Genomic DNA, 20,797 nt, shown 5'->3' with positions numbered 1-20,797 from the left:
TGCATCTAATCCAAGCCCATGTACATCAAATCGTGATGCCACACTTTCAACTGTATTATCTGTTTCATCAGTGGTCACTGAATTATTTTCTGGGTAGCGAAATATTACAGTTTTGGCTTACTGTATTTTAATACTATACATTGGAGCAAATTACTGTTAATCCTACTTTAAAAATAAAGGTATATGTAAAATAAGCATTTTATTTGCCTTAAAATAATCATTAGTCTTTCCTCTGGTGAAATACTATTCCTCATTTCTCTATTTTGCTTTGTAAGATTTGGCCTCAGCATAGCACATAGTTCATCAAAAGATGTCACAGACATTCTGAAATAGTTCATGAATTTTGCAGGATTTTCTCTTAATTCGTAATAAATTGTGAAAAAATGTATGTGTCTCTCTCGAGTATTCAGTAGAGGATGAATCCAGTATTTTCTTTGACGTCGGCGGCGTCTGTATTTCCATTTCAACAACAGAGCGGAAAGCACCACTTCCTCGTCAGAATCCATTTCTGAACTGGTTGGCACAAGCACACAGACAGCTCCCACCACAGAGCTGCTGCCGCGCGGTTGAGTCGCGTGCCTGGTGATTCAGTCGCACGGTTCAGCGGCGCGATATTCGCGCATTGCAGCGATTGAATCGCGCGGCTGAATTGCGGCGACGAAATCGCCAGTGTGAAAGCAGCTTTTTGGTATTGAAGCTTTACCCGCAAAATTAATAGAAGACTGTACAATACGCTACTGTAGGATCATGTCTGTGTACATCACTGTGTATATAATGACTCGCCCAACTTTTGTTTGCTTTTGCAATAAGGCATTTTTTAGCATAATGGTCACACATTTAATGTTGTAAATCACTAAAAAGCTGGTCTATATGATTCAGTCATGTATTCAATAATCCTTAGTTAGAAATACTGTTAGTGTCCAGTATAATTTCCACAGAGACTAATACAAAGCAGAAAATTTCAACAGAAGAAAGTGTAGCATGTAAGCAACTGTTTTTCACCTACGACGGTTCCTAATTTGCGAAGGATGAAACCACGTTTAATAGCTTGCTTTATGCCTGATGAGTGTGTGCTTACTAAGTCAGTTTGAGATCTAGGTTTATAACTAGACGTCTGACAGAGCATAATTATTAACTCAGTCACTGAGTTTGCGATAGAATATGTAAATAGCACCAGCTTTAATATCATTTAAAATATGGGTGTCATATTAAGAAAACAATTAATAGTATGTATTATGCCTCCTTCCTTTCCCACCTTAAATACGGTACGGGATCATATTCTGGGGTAATTTGGCAGCAGCTAAGCGAGTTTTTAGAATATAGAAAAAGGTGTTTTGATTCATAAAGGATGTGGACCTAGGAACTCTTGTAAGCCTCTGTTTAGGAACTGAAGTATTACACCTCTACCGTGTATTTACACTACGGAGATACGTTTTTGTAAACTAACCTAATGGACTACGAATATCACACTACTTAAACAGTGACAATCATCACCGCAGTAATGTCCTAAGAGCTAGCCACTGAAACACCGAATAACTATTGGAACCAACATCATTTCCAACCTGCTTATTGTGTTCATCTCTTTAATACCGTAAACTATATAAAAAAAAGTAAATTTCAGTAGCAAATATACATCAAGAAAAATAACAAAGTAAACAAGTGATATGGGAGCGGATAACCACAGCATACGTCTTAGCAACTACTGTACTTCAATGGAGGTAGACTACCTCTATGTGTACTTCGGAACACGAGCAGCCACGTGTTCTCTGTAGCCAGGTGGGTATTGTCACGTGATGTCAATATCCGATAAGAAACGTCAACGCAGTGAGACCAAGACACTCCCACAGCTCAACGATGCTACGTTTTTTAAAGATACAAAGATACTATAGTATGAATAGTCACTTGTTTCTTCGGCGCGATGGGAATTAAATGAATTGGGGTTACATGTATTGTGATTTTTTAAATTGTGTATGTATTTGATTGTTCATCGACATGGCAGAAGATTCTTTCAAACTTGATTTGAAGCAGGTGAAACTTGACTTGCAGAAGGCAGTTGTAGAATGTTCGCTGAGAGGATTAATGCACAGCACCAAGTGGTGGGAATTGTCGAACTTGAGTTATTAAACATGTTCATATGCTTAAAGTTGGCGGTATGTAATTTTGTAACGTGTTATTTTGTAGGCTGGCAGAGCTTAATTATGCATTGATAGATGTAAACGTAGACTTGCAGGAATCTGTATCGTTCAAAGAGCAACCGGTCTCCAGTGAGGGGGATATTTATATGCTGGCTAAGAGTTACTTTGATTTAAAAGAGTATGACAGGTGAGTTTATTTGGACTGTAGTACATATAGAGAAACTATTATGGGCTTTCTCGTGTTAAATGGGTATGTCGGTTCACATTGCGCGAAAACCATTTGTGTTAGTAGTATTGAGAAGTATGTCTCCCACCACCCCCATGTAAAGCAAGCAAAAGTACACCATTTGTTTTATTTTGCTAGTACTGATGGGTTTATTTGTGATTAAAAGTTCTCAATTGTGCTTTTTAACATGCAAGAAGCCAGTCATAACACTTGTACATAGAACCACAAACAAACAAATTTTAATTAATTTCATAGCAATATACATGGTTATTTTGGATTGCCAAATAAGTTTCTGTACAATGAATATATGCTGTCAAAATGTATACATTGTGGTACCTATACATCATTGGTACATTCCAGTTCTTTATTGCCTTTCTGATGTACAGGTTAAGAAATCTTCAACAAAAATTGATACTGGGCAAGAAATGAGCTTTGTTAGTTTTGGCAATGATCAACAGAGATTAATTAAGCATTAGATAACTCCTAGTCTAAGCAAATGTATTAAGGCTAAAAAGTTCTGCAATGTGTATACATTTAGATAAGTGTTTACTTCAGATTGGTTCTAACTTGGTCTGTGTACATTATACAAGCTTTTGCTCTATGTGAACTGTAGCAGTAAGATTTTTTGACTCTTGAAGTGAGTACTTAAAATCTTGCTTTAAAAATATGTGTAGGGCTTCAGTGTACGTTAGTGTGTGGAGGCACTCACATTGTAGCTCAGAAGCTACCAAGTGGGAATTTCAACATGCAGACTGTTCTAATAGTGGAAATATTATCCTTACCTAACACAAACCCATGTCAGGGAAATGCTTGCAATTGATACACACTTTCATATAAAAGGTTCAGTGAATTTCCATTCAGTGACAATTCACAACCCTGTAGCTTATAATCTTGTAAATAAAAGAAATATATTTTACATCCCACACTTAAAGGATGCACAGTTGACAATTTTGTGTAACTGCAGAATGCTAAGCAAACTTTAATCTGCATTATCTGTTACGACATTTCACTGAAACACAAGAAACTGCCATGTTTGGAAATAAGATTACATCCTCTATATTTACGAAGTTTTCGGATAATTTGTTAGAAACATGTAAGATAGTTTGGATGCTCAGGGCTCAGTAGATTGTTTTCTTATAGTTAGGGGTATTCATTAAACTTTATGGTCATTAGGCATTTTTTCCCAAGAAAGAGTCCTCTTGCATATGCATCAAAAGTTATGTTACTTGACAAGTGTCTTGTTTTTCTTCCATGATAAATATGGAAATGGCTGTGCCAACCTTTTGGAAATATTGTAATCTAGACAGGAGCTATATTTTAAAATGTTTGTTGTTTTTAATGAAATCTTCTACCAGGTTCCATGAATGTTTTAAATTTTTCAGGAAATATAAGCCATAAACATAAATCTCAGTAGTACATGTGACTTTACAGGGTCATTTCATGTCAAATCACCCATGTCATGTCGCCCACCATCTCAGATTCTCATGAAACTTTGTATATTTGCTTGTACTTAGAACATAAGAACTCCTGGAGATTCTTTTCGGTCTCAGACTAAAACTTTTTTATACTGGATTTTCAATATAGTGATATTCTGATTATTTGGCTGTACGAGAATGTCCATGCAGAGTGGTACTTACGTGCAGAACTACTGTAACTTAGGTGTATAAGAGGCTTTTGATTTGGAATTTTCTTCTGAAGTTAAGAGAGGCATAGAGTTAACAAGAAAGCATTTGTTTAAGCTGTTAAGTTAGAGAGAGAATTTAAAAAAATGTAGGCCACTCGTTTTCTAGAAAAATTACAAACACTTGTAAAACACTTATGTGACATTTCTCCAACCTAGTTTTGGTGTTAAATAATTCCCAAGGTTAGGTTAGGTTCTAATAAAATAGTAATATTAATGGGTTTTCTGTGAATGGTCACAAAGAAATTTAAAAAAAAAAAAAATTCACTGTGATGCAAAACGAAGGCAACGGTTACACCGGTTCCCGTGAGATCGCCGAAGTTAAGCGCTGTCGGCGCGTGAATGGGTGACCATCAAGGCCGCCATGCGCTGTTGCCCTTTTTTGGGGTGCAGTCAGCCTCGTGATGCCAATTGAGGAGCTACTCCACTGAATAGTAGTGGCTTCGGTCAAGAATACCATCATAACAACCGGGAGAGTGGTGTGCTGACCCCACGCCCCTCCTTTCCGCATCCTCCCCTGAGGATGACACGGCGGTCGGATGGTCCCGGTAGGCCACTTGTGGCCTGAAGACAGAGTGTGATGAAAAACGAGGCTTTCCAAGTAAGTTCATCTTGGCCTGACACTAACTGCTTCAGATTTTTATGTCCTTTTTTTTTCGTGGTAATAACCATATATTTCATATAATGTTTGAAAAAAAATGTGGTAAAGTTTTCAAAAATCTTACGCTGTGTGGAGCTTCCCATTTGGATTGCATTACTGTGGAGGAGGAGGAGGGGGGGGATGCAGTATAGCTAATTTTCTAAAAGTCACCATCTTATCCTTCCAAATATCACAAATGAATGAAACTTAATGGGAAAAAATATTTAATAACTCTGCTCCACGTCTGGCAATATAGAAAATCAACTTAAATTGTTATTGCTCAAACAATATTTTGTTAAATATTAAAAATACTTTTAGACAGTGCTGTTATTAGACAAGTTTCTTTCATTGAAACTCAAATATGGTGTGATAAAAAAAGGGGGGGCATGGGTGTGGACAGGTATAGGGTTTTCATTTATACAGGGTGTTACAAAAAGGTACGGCCAAACTGTCAGGAAACATTCCTCACACACAAAGAAAGAAATGCTTACTTTCCATGTTAGAGCTCATTTTATTACTTCTCTTCAGATCACATTAATCATGGAATGGAAACACAGCAACAGAACGTACCAGCATGACTTCAAACACTTTGTTACAGGAAATGTTCAAAATGTCCTCCGTTAGCGAGGATACATGCATCCACCCTCCATAGCATGGAATCCCTGATGCACTGATGTAGCCCTGGAGAATGGCGTATTGTATCACAGTTGTCCACAATACGAGCACGAAGAGTCTCTACATTTGGTACCGAGGTTGCATAGACAAGAGCTTTCAAATGCCCCCATAAATGAAAGTCAAGAGGGTTGAGGTCAGGAGAGCATGGAAGCCATGGAATTGGTCCACCTCTACCAATCCATCGGTCACCGAATCTGTTGTTGAGAAGTGTACGAACACTTCGACTGAAATGTGCAGGAGCTCCATCGTGCATGAACCACATGTTGTGTCGTACTTGTAAAGACACATGTTCTAGCAGCACTGGTAGAGTATCCCGTATGAAATCATGATAACGTGCTCCATTGAGCATAGGAATGAAGCCTCATCCGTAAAGAGAACATTTGCACTGAAATGAGGATTCACACATTGTTGGATGAACCATTTGCAGAAGTGTACCCGTGGAGGCCAATCAGCTGCTGATAGTGCCTGAACACGCTGTACATGGTACAGAAACAACTGGTTCACCCATAGCACTCTCCATACAGTGACGTGGTCAACATTACCTTGTACAGCAGCAACTTCTCTGAAGCTGACATTAGGGTTATCGTCAACTGCACGACGAATTGCCTCGTCCGTTGCAGGCGTCCTCGTCGTTCTAGGTCTTCCCCAGTCGCGAGTCATAGGCTGGAATGTTCCGTGCTCCCTAAGACGCCGATCAATTGCTTTGAACGTCTTCCTGTTGGGACACCTTCATTCTGGAAATCTGTCTCGATACTAATGTACTGCGCCACGGCTATTGCCCCTTGCTAATCCATGCATCAAATGGGCATCTGCCAACTCCGCATTTGTAAACATTGCACTGACTGCAAAACCACGTTCGTGATGAACACTAACCTGTTGATGCTACATACTGATGTGCTTGATGCTAGTACTGGAGAGCAATGAGTCGCATGTCAACACAAGCACCGAAGTCAACATTACCTTCCTTCAATTGGGCCAACTGTTGGTGACTCGAGGAAGTACAGTCCATACTGACGAAACTAAAATGATCTCTAACATGGAAATTAAGCGTTTCCGGACACATGTCCACATAACACCTTTTCTTATTTGTGTGTGAGGAATGTTTCCTGGAAGTTTGGCCATACCTTTTTGTAACACCTTGTATACTGAAGTATTTGTAAAATTGTTCAGAAGATCTTTTAAAGCACATTATTTAGTCTACGAAGCTTTAGTACATGTCTCATGTCTTGTTAAAATAATAAATTACAGAGACAGAAGTTATAATTTTAACTGATATATTTTAGTTACTAATATTAACTTTATTTAGGGGTATAAATGAACATATTTAAATGCCAGTTATTCTACACAGACAAATGTTTAACCCTCGAACAGGTGCGCCATTTTTCATAACACGAGCGGGTGCACACTTTGTACACATGTATAGAATAGGTTCATCTATGTTGCCAAGATGAGTCGTGTATGATCAAAATCACAGTTTAATCTTAGTTTATTTAAACAACAAGAAAATAAACTTAGATCATATGAGATACACCACTGTTTTATTAAACAATAATGAAATAAATTTTCAGTACAACACCCTGTTCCCAAGGACAGGTGTTAGAGAGACAGTAATGACCCACTCAAAGCATTAAGCAGTGCAGTGACATCAGATCCCATCCAGCTGCTTATTCGATCACTAATTATCTCAATGTGGCATTAGACTGCTAGCTCATAATCGGGGTGTTTTTTTTCCCCCCTGCCTAGCTCACTTTGTATTTTATATTACTGCTGCTCACTTGGACGCATGACAGCACAAATTATTACTGTGTTATCTGAAGCAATAATGAAGGAGTAGGTATAGGTCAAAATGAAACTGTGCAAAATCATTTTATTTTTTGTTGGCACACTTTATGCACAGGTACCTGCTCGAGGGTTAAAATGTAAATGTTCAGCAGTGAAGATCTTTGGAGTTCCCAAGTGAGTTTTAAGTGGATCTCTTTTGAATCTACTGTGAGAAATTAGATTCTGGTAATTTCATATTGTTTTTATTAAAGTAATGCATTCTTCTTAATGTTCTTGACTGGTACACCAACAGTACATAAAATGTTTTTCAAAGGCACAAAACAAGTCTTCCTTCTCAGGCCAAAAGAATGAATGATACTCATGGTGCAGGTAGATGGAGAAAAAGTAGTTCAGCCTGTCCTTCATCACACATTCTCGACGAAGGCAAAGTACCACGTGTCATCATATACAGCTGCCACAAAAGAATTTTGTTGGGAATAGCTACATGTCCATTGCGGGGCATTTTCATTGAAGGAAGAAATCGTGGAAGGCTTTTCAGAACAAGTTGCTTTTCTAATTAATCACAGGAAAGTGATTTGTAATTGTGAAAATTCCTGGTGCCACTTATTGTGCGGGTTGTCAAAAATTGGAAAAAACATTAGTCAATATTAGCCTTGCAGAAATTGCAAACACCATATGCAGTTATTTGTACATCATCATCTAGTTGAAGACTAGCTTTTCCTCAAAACAAGTTTTACAGTTTCTCCCAATTAACCAAACACAGATTGGCCGTGGCTAGTAGCAAAAAAGGAATGATCAGTGTCAATGGAAAAATCCTTGTTGTGTTCACACAATTTTTTAAAGCCTTTTCTAGTGAAATAATGAGCTTACTTGACTTGTGGGCAGTGTTCAGCCAATCCCTTAACCATTTCGCCCATTGTGATCCATATCATAACTTATAAAGCAGTGGTTTGCTATTGTCGATTCATTTTCCTCGTTTATCGCATTAACACAAAAAGAATGGGTTGTACAACTGCTTCTTGTCCAGTGTTAACACTGGCTTTCATTCTTAATTATAAAACTGTAGTTTTCAGTAAAGTCCATTAACACAATTGCTTTTGCCAAGATTAGATTGTCTTTCAAATTTTTCAGGGCCCTTGCCTGATGATAAAATATAATAGTGTGGTTTAAGTGCCAGTAATTTTGTTACCAGTAAATCAGTGTATTCATCAACAGTTGCAGATTACTTTACCAATACTGTCCAGTGGCCTGTGGTAATCCACTGGCTGTACTCAATTTCACCATCAGCTTCTTTGTAAGAGAATTTTTCTTTCAAGAAATCTAACAATTTATCGTCACTGGGACAATTGCGCAGTGATTGAGCATGCAGTCATAGTTTCTGAGTCACATACAATAAATTTTATAAGTTCTTTGTGCGTTTCTTGAATATGTTCCGCATCCAAAAGCAGTTTTATGTTTTTGTGGATACCACAGACACACTCTGAATGAATGCCTGCAGCACCAACTAAAATACGCCACTTTAATCTTGGTGAACAAAATTTAGAAAAACCTTTTCCCATTTAAAACATTAATATAGTTCCCTTATGTGGCAGAGTCTCTTTTGCATATACACATTTTTCTGTAGCTGACTTTATTGCTGGTAACATTAGAGTATATGCATCATTTTGATAAAAATTGGTGACAGACTTTGACTTCATTAGTGATCATTTGACCTCTTTTTGGAATAGGAATTGATAAAATATCTGTTTCTGTTTCCAGTTTCTTGCCTGTAAAACTACATCTACATACATACTCTGCAATCCACCATACGGTGCATTGCGGAGGGTACCTCGTACCACAACTAGCAGCTTCTCTCCCTTTTCCACTCCTAAACAGAATGAGGGAAAAATGACTGCCTATATGCCTCTGTATGAGCCCTAATCTCTCTCATCTTTGCGGTCTTTCCGCGAAATGTAAGTTGGCAGCAGTAAAATTGTACTGCAGTCAGCCTCAAATGCTGGTTCTCTAAATTTCCTCAGTAGCGATTCATGAAAAGAACGCCTCCTTTCCTCTAGAGACTCCCACCCGAGTTCCTGAAGCATATCCGTAACACTCGCGTGATGATCAAACCTACCAGTAACAAATCTAGCAGCCCCCCTCTGAATTGCTTCTATGTCCTCCCTCAATCCGACCTTATAGGGATCCCAAACGCTCGAGCAGTACTCAAGAATAGGTCGTATTAGTGTTTTATAAGCGGTCTCCTTTACAGACGAACCACATCTTCCCAAAATTCTACCAATGAACCAAAGACGACTATCTGCCTTCCCCACAACTACCATTACATGCTTGTCCCACTTCATATTGCTCTGCAATGTTACGCCCAAATATTTAATCGACGTGACTGTGTCAAGCGATACACTACTAATGGAATATTCAAACATTACAGGATTCTTTTTCCTATTCATCTGCATTAATTTACATTTGTCTATATTTAGAGTTAGCTGCCATTCTTTACACCAATCACAAATCCTGTCCAAGTCATCTTGTATCCTCCTACAGTCACTCAATGATGACACCTTCCCATACACCACAGCATTATCAGCAAACAGCTGCACATTGCTACCCACTCTATCCAAAAGATCATTTATGTAGATAGAAAACAACAGCGGACCTACCACACTTCCCTGGGACATTCCAGAGGATACCCTCACCTGCGATGAACACTCGCCATCGAGGACAACATACTGGGTTCTATTACTTAACAAATCATACTCACTAACACTAAATTCTGTCATTAATTTTTTTTCTTTTGACCTTTTTCTTTCATTAACAATATCATGGTATAAGAATCTTTGACTTCTTAATGATTTCATGCTACATTTAATTCTCACTAACCTTAATGTGTCATATAAAGCTTTGCTGTGATTTGGAATTGAATGAAGTTTTAAGGAGAGCACCCCAAATCATCTAAAGTTTTATGTGTGTCCTTGATACTTCGACTTTCTAGCACTGACTCATGAAGTGTCACCTCTGGGTCACTGGCATCACTGTCATTTCCACCACCAATTTCAGTTTTTTATTCACAAATCTTAAGACATGTTGTGTGAAGTCTTTTGCGTGGTTTCTGATTGATTCTTGCAGACTTAATGATTTAGACAAATCCAAAACTTATCGATCTTGAGGATTTTCCAATTGTGTGCCTGTGTATTTTGAAAGGATCACAAGGAGTTTTATGATGGCTTTCAAAAACCTTTAATTAATAGTAACTGTTTTGTCCACTTAATAGTTCTTTCTTGATCATCTGGAAAGTTTATATTGGACCGTAACACTACCAAACCTTGTTGGTCTTCATTCAAGTCTGAACATTTTTGGAGAGTTTTTACTGATGTTTAGGTAACCAAATGACATGGTGTTGTGAGTAATTTTCCAACACAACATGAATTCACATTTTCCATTGTAAGTACCTGCACACTACTTCAGTTAAAAACACACTACAATACTAACAGAATGATAAATGGCTGCACTACAAGTAAATGTGACCAGTCTCATGGAAAGACAAAGAGTGATTGAGGTGAAATGGACTGGTTGCATGTCACTGGTGTTCAACAATACAGACAGTGATAGTTGCACTGTTTTCACTTATGTACAGGTTTCAAACAAGCTACTACAAACAAACAGAACACTTTATTACTGTGGGCTGGTGGTTAGCTGGACAGATAAATGCAATATATTTTATTCTTTCAAAAATCAATTCATAAAATGAAATAACTTTTGCACATTTAAGATTAATTTGTCTGCCTAGAATAATTGATATTTAAATATGCTAATTTGAGACTCCTGCACCTGAGGAAGTAGGTGCCAGACCTGGCTGAACTTACTTGGAATGACTAGTTTTTCATCACAGTAAAAAGTTTTTTTATTTTCGATTTATTTGTGTGGCCATTTGCAGGAAACTCATTAATATTTTTATTTTATTAGAAAGCTTACAATCTTAGGATTTTTTTAAGACCCATACTTCAATCCCGGCAGGTTGGAGAAATATCATTTAAGTGTTTCTCAACATGCATGTTATTTTTCCAGAAATTGGGAAGTGACGTAAATAAATAATTTTTGTAGTTTTCTTTGTAACTTCACTGATCAAATAAATGCATTCTTGTTAATCATATGCCTCTCTTAACTTAGGCCTATGAAAAAGAAAAGAAAAAAAAAAGCCAAATCAACAGCTTCCTGTACACCTAAGTTACAAGTATTTCTATAGATAAGTACCACACTGCATGGGCATTCTCGTAGAGACAAATTATCAGAACATCACTATAATGAAAATTCAACATAAAAAAGTTTTAGTCTGAGACCAAAAATAATTTCCAGAAGTTCTTATAAATGTAAGCAAATAGACAAAGTTTCATGAAAATCTGAGATGCATGATTTGACATGGAGTGGCACCACAATGAATATCATATATGATATTTTCAGGTTCAGGCCATTCCTGTACATCAGTATTTCTTCAAAAAGTCAACAATAATTATTGATTTTTTAAATTTTTTGTGGTGGTCACCAAGTGTGCCCCATCCGGTCTCCCCTCCCTCAGCCATTCTCGATGGTAGTAGGAATTACTAAAGGTTCGTTGGTATTGCCGAGAGTGTGCAAAAAGATATTTGTGAGTTCTGGAAATTTGAAATTTTGTGTTACAAATTTTTGTACAGCTTCAGTGTTTATCAGTACATCTTCAACAATTGTTGTTAATGAGTAGATGATAATTAACAAGTTCTTAATTTTTTTTTTAGGGTGGACGATAAACTAACACCCTCTTTGCCAATATACATTATTGGAAATATGTTGGTATTACAAGGGTTGTGACAAAAGATTTGCAAGACTATGATCGCGTACCACTATGGCAAATTGAGCACTGTGCAGTGCAGTTTGGCCTCCAGTGGGGGGAAATTTTATGTTGTCACTGTAATCTGTAATTGCTGTTCTCATGTCAGTGTACTGCAGGACTCTTTTTGAATTTCTCAGTTCTGTTTGTTTCCATCTGGCGGGTATGAGAAAATGAGCCTCACAGAGCTCTTATGTTTGTCCATACTATCGGCATAGTCCATATTAATTCAGGCAGTCTAAAAAAAAACTCTTAACTTCATAGTCTTAGATGTTATTGAATTTAACATATGCAAAAATGTAGGATGGAGTAAGAAACCCATATTTTTTTGTTTTGTCAAAAAAACTTACTGGCTACCAATGATGACATTTACGGCACCATTTTGTGTATGCAATTTTTGGAAAAAACTTTAAAACATGCTATCTCTGGAACAGTTCCATGTATTTTGTTGTCTTTTTATTTGAAAGATAATGTCTTAAGGATTATATTGATATCCTTGGTTTGCAAATGTATCAAAGATCTCTCGCTATAGTGTTCTTGTGTATTTCTTTTTTTAATTTAAGGAAAAATGTTGCTAAATTCTTTACTGTAGTTTTTATTACTAATTTCTTTGTTGAAGCTGTTCTTCAAATTTCTGTGTTGAGGTTGTTGTTTTGCTGGTTTCTGTACTGCAGTTACTCATAACTAATTTCTATATTGTAGAGCCTTGTAGATAGGATATCTGAGACCTTGTAAGGATTCTGCTGATTGGGCTGTTTTGTGGAAAGGATTATTTGAAAATTCTTCTGACTGGGGCCATGAGAGAGTGAAGTGTGCTGATTTTGCATATCCATAAAAGTGTAACATATATAACTAAAAAAAATCATGTTGGAAATAAGTGATTTCTAAATACTGTGACAGAATATCAACTATGACAGTAATTGAATAATCTGAATATGAAGATAAGTCTCCCATGGTGCAGGTGATGCACATTTGGCATTTGTAAAGGACATACTACATTCCTTAATTCAGTCGGCTAGAGGTAGGTGCTGGTCCCGTTAAGAACTGTGGTCAGTGAAGGCAACTCATAAGCTGTATGCATCAATAAAGCACAGAGAAGGTACTGAAGCTGTGGGGAGAGCACAAAAAAGCAAGATTGACCACACTTTTCAAAGTAGGAGCTCCATCTTCAGAACAACTTGAACCAAAGGAAGCTTGCACAACATGCCAGGAATTTTTTTCAAACGTAAATTCAACTGCTGAATTGTGTGCATCTGACAGAAAATGTGCATGTTCTCACTATTACATCAAAAACAGTTTAGTGCCACATTCCCTCTGCATCAAAATACATGGTGCACAAAACAAGAAATTTGAAGTCTGTAAAAGGAGTTTTGGAAGACCAGATCCAAATTATGGTCATCCTATAAAAGAAACCTGTTCAAATATGTCATTTTATTGGGAAGATAAATAGGACTGTTCTCGCAAGAGTGCCAACAAAAACGTCACAGCTAAAACAGTTGAAGGAAAAAAGTGGTGAAAGTGAAAAGATACATGACTGTCAGTTTCAGATAACCTTTTGCTATATACGAGAAAGGATTCACAACATTATACACTGAAAGATAAAAACTTTATGCACTGCAGCCTAAGAGAGTAGTTCCACACCCACCAAGGGATGACTGTTTATGTGATTGTATTGTGAAAATTATGAACTTTGTGTGGTAACTTCAAAGAACTTACTTGAACATGTGGCATACTGGACATGTGGAGTCCTTAGTAGTCTGCGATGTAAAGCAAGAGATTTCGTTGTTTCAGGAATGCGTCGACTGCCCTGTAAAGGGAACACTTGGTTTGAAAGGCGTTCTAGACAACTTTCAGAAGTTACGTATGCAACATTGGGGGGGTATAAACTAATTAAAATTTTTTTTGCCATTGATGTTTTCTTAAATGACGAACTTGGGAAATGGGCAATGAAAGCAGTAACACACCGTCTGAAGACCTTGCTCAGGGGGCTCACATATTTGTCAGTATGTGCCTGGCCACCACAGATCCCCAGCCCTTGCAGTGTTCCCTTTCCATGCTGCAAGTGTGTCTTTCTGCTATTCTCTTTTCCTCTATGCCTTTCGATTGTATAGGCTTCTTGGGATCAATTGTGCTTTTATCTGATTTGTTTTTTGGACACTAGTTTTGTTACCTTCTGGCCTTCTACACCTTTTCATTATTAATTATATGGTCCCCTTGTTGGGTTTGACTTGCTACTTCTTTTCAAAATTTTACAGAAGTGCAGATCATGCAGGGAATGTTGCCCAGTGTGCCATATATTCCACCCTTGTGCTTTTCTCTCTTTGCACTATTCTTTCTTGCCATGGTATTACACCCAGAACCCAGCATGGAAGCCACTCTGTTTTTTGGGAGGGAGGGATCATCAAGTACCGGCACAATGATAGCCCCCCCCCCCCCTCCCCTCCCCACGCCAACCATGAAGGATTGCACTGTTGGTGCCCGAGGTGGAAACTCCCCGTGCAAGCCATGGAGTATGTGTCTGTCATGGCTGGGGCATGAGGACCTCAGGCAACGGTTTGCTGGGTGGGTGGCACCCGTGTGGAGAGTAGATTCTGATGGCCTCGGTGCCACCAGACCCTGCATGATTTGCCCCTCTATCTGAGGCAGCATTCCTGGTGTCTCCCCCCCCCCCCCCCCTGCAGTTGATGGGTTGGCAGAACATTGTTGCTGCCTGTGCCCAGACCGAGCTGCAGCCGTCTGGGCTTGGTGGCCCACTCTAACTCTTATCCTACCTGTCTTCTACTTTTCCTGCCTCTTGCACGGTCTGTTCGTCTTGTTAATCGTATGTCTACCTGTGCTGCTATTGTCCTGTCCATGATGATAGTATTTCCTAGGCAATTTCTGAGTGACGTACCTCTGGTAAGTGTGGGGGCTGTATGTCCCCTCATTGCGCTGTGCGGCAGCTCCCTAAATAAGACATCTCATCTGCATTTCTTCCTATATCCCCCATTTCTTCTTTTTTGTCCCTTATCTACTCTTCGTTGACATTTGGCAGACCTTGGGGGTTTTCTTCCTGTGGGTTCTGCGTGGTAGGGCATCTCTGGTGTAAAATCGTGTAGACCTGTGTGTTCAAAGGAAAACGGAATGATCCAGTAGTTTGGTCCCTTTAATCAACAAGCCAGCCAACCTACCTAGTGGCCCCTATAATCCCAGACCTCCATGTACCCTAATTTAGAACAAATGTGTATTGTTTTATTTTCTCCTATCTAGTGGCAGCAGGTGGCACTGAGGCAGGCCATGCCCTCCTTGCCACCACAGGGTACTAATGGTGTGATTCTACTTATGCTGCTTTTTTTCCTGCCACTTGGCTGAGCTCCATCTTCTGTCTGCTTCCCCCCCCCCCCCCCCCCTTGCTCTCCCCTCCTCCCCATCGCCGTACAAGAAACATAGTTTTCTACCGTCTGTGGCTGAATCAGCAATACCCCCATTGGAATGCAGTACATTGGTGGACTCCCGAAACTTCCGTGGTCATTAGAGAGATTGCAGGCCGGCTCTCCAATACCATAAGCTACATTCATCAATGGAGTGCCTTATTGCCTTTAAATGGCTCTTTGCCCAGGTCTGCCAACTCATAGAATGACAGAAACGAGAATATGGGAGCATTATGCTGCTACCACTGGAACATGTACCTCTCCTTTGCAGGTTTGTGTGAAGATCCGATGCCTCTATCTCTAGGTGTACCTGGTATCTCTGTGAACAGTGTTCTCAAACAGTGGGTAGAATGACTTCCTGTACAAGTCCATCAATTTTTGAAAATATAATGTAATTGGCTAGATAAAAAAATCTACTCACTAAGTGGCAGCAGAGAACACACACATAAAAGGTATCAAACAATAGAAACATAATCATTTACCAGCTTTGCTGCAGTCATTGCACAGCGCTTTATATTGGTTTGACTACCAACCAACTGTCCACAAGGATGAATGACTACTGTCAAACTGTGGCCAAGAGCAAAGTAGGCCACCCTGTGGCACAACATGCAGCTGAACATTACACACTTGATTTCAATGGCTGCTTTACTACCTGAGTTATCTGGAGCCTTCTCTCCACCACCAGCTTATCTGAATTGCACAGATGGGAGTTATCCTTAAAACACATTCTCCAGTCCTGTAATTATCCCGTCCTCAACCTAGGTAACATACTGTCCGCACGCCTTCCAGCCAACAGTTTCCACACCCCTCTGTGCTGTCATCTCATCCCCATTCTCGTCTCCCACCCTGTTTATTCGCAACCGTCCGCCACTGCACCCGTCTGTCTTTCCCCACTCTTCTACTTTGTTTCTTTTCTCCCCCACCTCCGTGCCCCACAACCTCCTGATGCTGCGTCTGTTGGCAGTCTAGTCCCTGCGCACTCCACCAGACAGCATTCATCTCTCTCCCAACTATACGCTACTATCCCTCCCCCTTCCATTCCCCCCATCCCCTCCAGCTTGCTGCATTGCATCCCATGTGATGTATTCTGGCCCGAGGTGCTGGAGTTGGCGGTCGTGTGTGTGTGTGTGTGTGTGTGTGTGTGTGTGTGTGTGTGTGTGTGTGTGTTTTACTGACAAAGGCTGTGGCTGCAAGTTATATGTCTCTCTTAATTGTGCCTGTCTGTAACTTGACATGTCTTCCTTACGGTAAGTAGACATATGTCTTTTTCCTACATTGTGCATATAAAAAGTATTGCAGTTTGCAAGGTTTTGGAGCCAGTGGCTCATTATTCTGGCAGAAGGGTTGTAGGGGAAGGAAGAGGGGTGAAGGAAAAAGACTGATGGTTTAGGAAAAAAGGTTTGCCCAGAAACCTGGGCCAGGATGGGTTGAGAAGGAAAGACTTTTTAGGAAAGTTATTTTCCTCCGTGCCTCTTCCTTCCCCTTCAGCTCTCCTGCCATAAGAAGGAGCCACTGGCTCCAAAAGCTTGGAAATTGTAGTACTTTTTTATACGTGTGTTCTTCTGCCCCATGTGATGAGTATATTTTTTTTTATCAATCCAATTACATTATATATCCTTTACTATTTACTGCACATCACCTTGAACCTTATAATGCTCCATTCAGTGAGTGGAAATTGCTCAGTCCCCAGGTGCTTTGCCCTGACATGGCTACGGTAGGGCCAGACTGCATCCACAGCCAAATGCTCAACACCTATCAGTGGGTTGCCAATGCCCCATCCTTGCCTTTTCAACTGCATGTGGAACAGGAAAGAGTGAGTTCCCATCTCTGTAACGAGAAAGTATGATTGTCCCAGTACTGAAACCAGCTAAACACCCCTTTGAGATAGTGAGCTGTTGCCCAGTGAGTCTCAAAAATGTTCTCTGCAGGTTACTCGAATATATGGTGAGCTAATGGCTGTGTCGGTACCTTGAATCTCGGAGTCTTATGGCTCCGTCTCAGGGCAGTTTTAACCAAGAGCATTCCACTACTGATAGTTTGATCTGCCTGGAGTCTATTTGGTCGGCTTTCGCTCAGTGTCAGCATCTTACCTTCTTTGACCACATTTTTGGTGTCCTCCACGAGTGGGGTCTCGGGGGCCAACTATAGATTTTTCTCCGGAACTTCTTGTCTTGCCATATTTGCTGGGTTCAAGTTGATGCTTTCCACAGTACTCCCTCTGTACAAGAGAATGGGGTCCCATGGGTCTCCGTATTGAGTGTTTCCCATTTTCTGATGATGGCTGTCAGTGGTTGAGCAGCAGCTATGAGATCTACGGTGTCACCCTCCCTGTATGCTGATGACTACTGTTGCACCTCAGCTGTTGGTGATGCTGAATGCTGGGTGCTATATGAAAGGCAAAGAGTCTACCGATGTCTTCCCATTTTTTTGCCACCAAAATATGTCGTGCACTTCCGTCACCATCATACAGTCCGTCCCCAACCAGAACTTCACCTCAAGGACCCAATGCTCAATGTTGTGGAGTCTTATCTCTCTCTCTTTTTTTTAAAAGATTGATCTTTGATGCCCTATTGACATGACTTCCCAATTTTCTCCAACTTAAGCAAATCAGCTGGTCACATTATAATACTCTTCAGTGTTTCAGGAAGACCAGCTGGGATGCAGACTGCTCTACACTTTTGTGGTTCTACAAAGTTCTGATCCTGTCACATCTTGATTATGGGAGCCTTCCATATGACTCTACATTGCCTTCAGCATGGCGGATACTAGGCCCAGTATACCATTGTGTGGTCCAACTTGTAGCAGGTACCTTTCAGACCAGTCCTTTGAACAGCCTGCTCGCAGAGGCTTGCAACCCTTTATATATCAGGCACCAACTACTGCTCAACTATGCAATATACATTTGCCATTACCCTGAGCATCCAAACTACCATGTCCTTTTCCTGCTGGGGGTCTCTACCTGCCACAACAAGAGCCATGGTCTGGAGTCACGATCGCAGTTCACATACCGAGTATCCACTCTATACTCCATCTTTCCCTGCTGTTGCCTCTTGTTAGGGGTAAAATGTGTTTGTATGCTGTCCTCTGATCTGCCTTGACCTCTTTTCCACTGAAAGACTCAATAGACCCTATGGTTTTTTGCCACATCCTTGACGCTTTTTCACGCTCAGACATGGTGTACTCTGAAGGCCCTATGGTCAAGGGATGAAGCAGTTTTGCCTACACAGATGCAAGATGCAGTGAGGTGCGCTCCCTGCCAAATGGATGTAGTGTATTCACTGCTGAATTGGTGGCCATTGCTCAAGCCGTCTGTCATGTTCGTTCTTGCACCAACAAGATGTTCTTAATTGGTAGTGACTTGCTTAGGCTATCCACCATTGTTACCCTTTACACCCATTAATTGTGACTATCCAGGATCTCCATTATGACTTCTGCCATGCTGGACAGTCAGTTGTCTTTTTACGGATCCCTGATAACATTGGTATCCCAGGGAATGAACATGCTGATTGGTTGGCCAAGTTGGCTATTAGGTTGCTGACTTTGCGGATGGGGTACAGGAACTGGACCTTTGGTTCACTGTTCGCTGACAATTGCCGGAGGCTTGGAATGCGAATTGGTGTGCCCCCATTTCTCCAAATAAACTGCGAACCATACAGGAGACAATGGCCATGTAGCAGTCTTCCTTTCGTGCTTCTCACAGGTAATCTACTGTCCTCTGTCAGCTTCGCACTGGCCACATTTGGCTGACTCATGGCCACATACTCTGAAGTGAGGGTCCACCCCCCTGTTGGTGTGATGCTTATCTCACAGTGGCCCACATGCTACTGGACTGCCCTAATTTGGCCACCTTACAGCAAATCCTTAAACTTACTGACATGATGCCTCTGGTGCTAGCGGACAATGTCAGAGCGTTTGATTTGGTTTTATGTTTTAACTCTGAAAGTGGTTTTTACTTGTTTGACATAGGGCAGACTAGCCTTGTCAGCTGATTGAGGGATTGGAGGGGTGCCACATCACATGATCTAACTCGAGAGGCCTATGGCTACCCTTGCTCAGTGGTCCTGAGTGCACATGTCCTTCCTACTTTCTTGATTCTTCTTATTCTTTTATATCTGTCATTAGTTGACAGATGTGTTGTCATTGTTCTCTTTCCTTAGATTTTATCTTGTCCATGTAGCTAGTTTTCTTGTGGCAGTGGAGGGTAGGGAACACTAGTCAGATGCAGAGGCTGTCTCCTGTCACATTACATGTGCTGGAGGTCTCCAGATGCTTTCTGAGCAGGGTAGCCTACGCCCTTTTATCCCCTCTCACTTCTACTTGCTTCTGTCTCTTGGCTTTCTTGTTTCTCAGATACAATAGAATCCATTGGGATTTGTCTTTCATGTAGTTCATCTCTGGGAACCATTTCTGGCCTGACACACAAAGGGTTACGGGACTGATGATGTCGTAGTGGTCCCCTTAACCCCATCCATCCATCCATACAGCATCTCTGTAAGTTGCAACAGCACACTTTGCAGATGTGAAGGCTGAAGACCTATGTTTAGTGCTTCTTTGCGATTTTGCTGAGAACTGGTCTGTGGTTCTGCCATAAGTAGTGCAAAGATATCATTGGAGAATGACAAGTTTTAGTTTTTACGGGAGTAACATAATTTCAGAACAAGACCTCAAGTGTTGGAGTTGGAAGTAATGACTTGCAATTGGCTTGTAGTTGGAAATGTTGTCACAGGTCATGACTTAGCATGTGCAATTTTGGCAATGCACAAAATTCTTCATCAAGTGCAATCAAAGGCAGAAAATAATATTTCTGGCAGTGCTCCTAGTCACTTTAAAAATCATTACCAACTGTTTGAACTGACTAAGTAGTTTGTTTGTTTTCACCTTTCACTATTGACCTCTTTCTCATATTTCATCATTTTTTTCTCCGTACTTCATCCATTTTATCCTTTTCGTATCTTTTTCCGTGTATTTTTTGCAATTTTTTTCGCGTTCTTTTATCTTATTTGCGTATCTTTACAGTTTTAGTCTACAACATGAATCCTTGCTCATTCCATCCGCATTACTACAGAAAAGTTTTCTTATCGCTAGCCAGAACCAAGTCATACATGCTGTTCCTGCATTGTTGCTTGGCTCATGGAATCCCCCCAAATGGCCTTACTGTCAAATTACCCATCTCCGGCTGCAACCCCTCTTTCCACAATGACCTCCATCTGTTCAGATTCTGCAGGCCTGCGAAACCATCTCAATCAGGTCAAAACATCCTCGCAATAACTCATCTCTCTTCGTAAAATTCCCCTGCTGTGCAGTCCCAAATTTGTGGATCCCATGTCACACACTGAAACTCTTGCTCATCAGAAACTAGAGCGGCATGCACACCACCTCCTCAAAAAACTCTT

The 20,797-nt window shown here is 40.3% G+C and overlaps 1 protein-coding gene across 5 annotated transcripts in view; it reads left to right on the top strand.

Moving 5' to 3' along the window:
• The first annotated feature begins 1,881 nt into the window (after positions 1–1,881).
• LOC126161418 (cell division cycle protein 23 homolog) overlaps positions 1,882–20,797 on the top strand; it is a 100,611-nt gene continuing 81,695 nt past the window's right edge. Inside the window, exons 1-2 of one of the 5 annotated variants that reach the window (XM_049917208.1) lie at positions 1,882–2,096; positions 2,182–2,322. In XM_049917208.1, the coding sequence (XP_049773165.1) occupies positions 1,993–2,096; positions 2,182–2,322 (245 nt within the window). In that variant the 5' untranslated portion in view covers positions 1,882–1,992. Of the gene's footprint in view, positions 2,151–2,181; positions 2,323–20,797 lie in introns of all 5 variants that reach the window. The other 4 variants (XM_049917207.1, XM_049917209.1, XM_049917211.1 and 1 more) reach the window with 4 other exon arrangements.

Source organism: Schistocerca cancellata, chromosome 2 (assembly GCF_023864275.1).
Source record: "Schistocerca cancellata isolate TAMUIC-IGC-003103 chromosome 2, iqSchCanc2.1, whole genome shotgun sequence".
NCBI classification, from domain to species: Eukaryota; Metazoa; Arthropoda; class Insecta; order Orthoptera; family Acrididae; genus Schistocerca; species Schistocerca cancellata.
The sequence above is the reverse complement of the archived record's forward strand: the minus strand, read 5'-3'. Positions and strand labels throughout refer to the sequence as shown.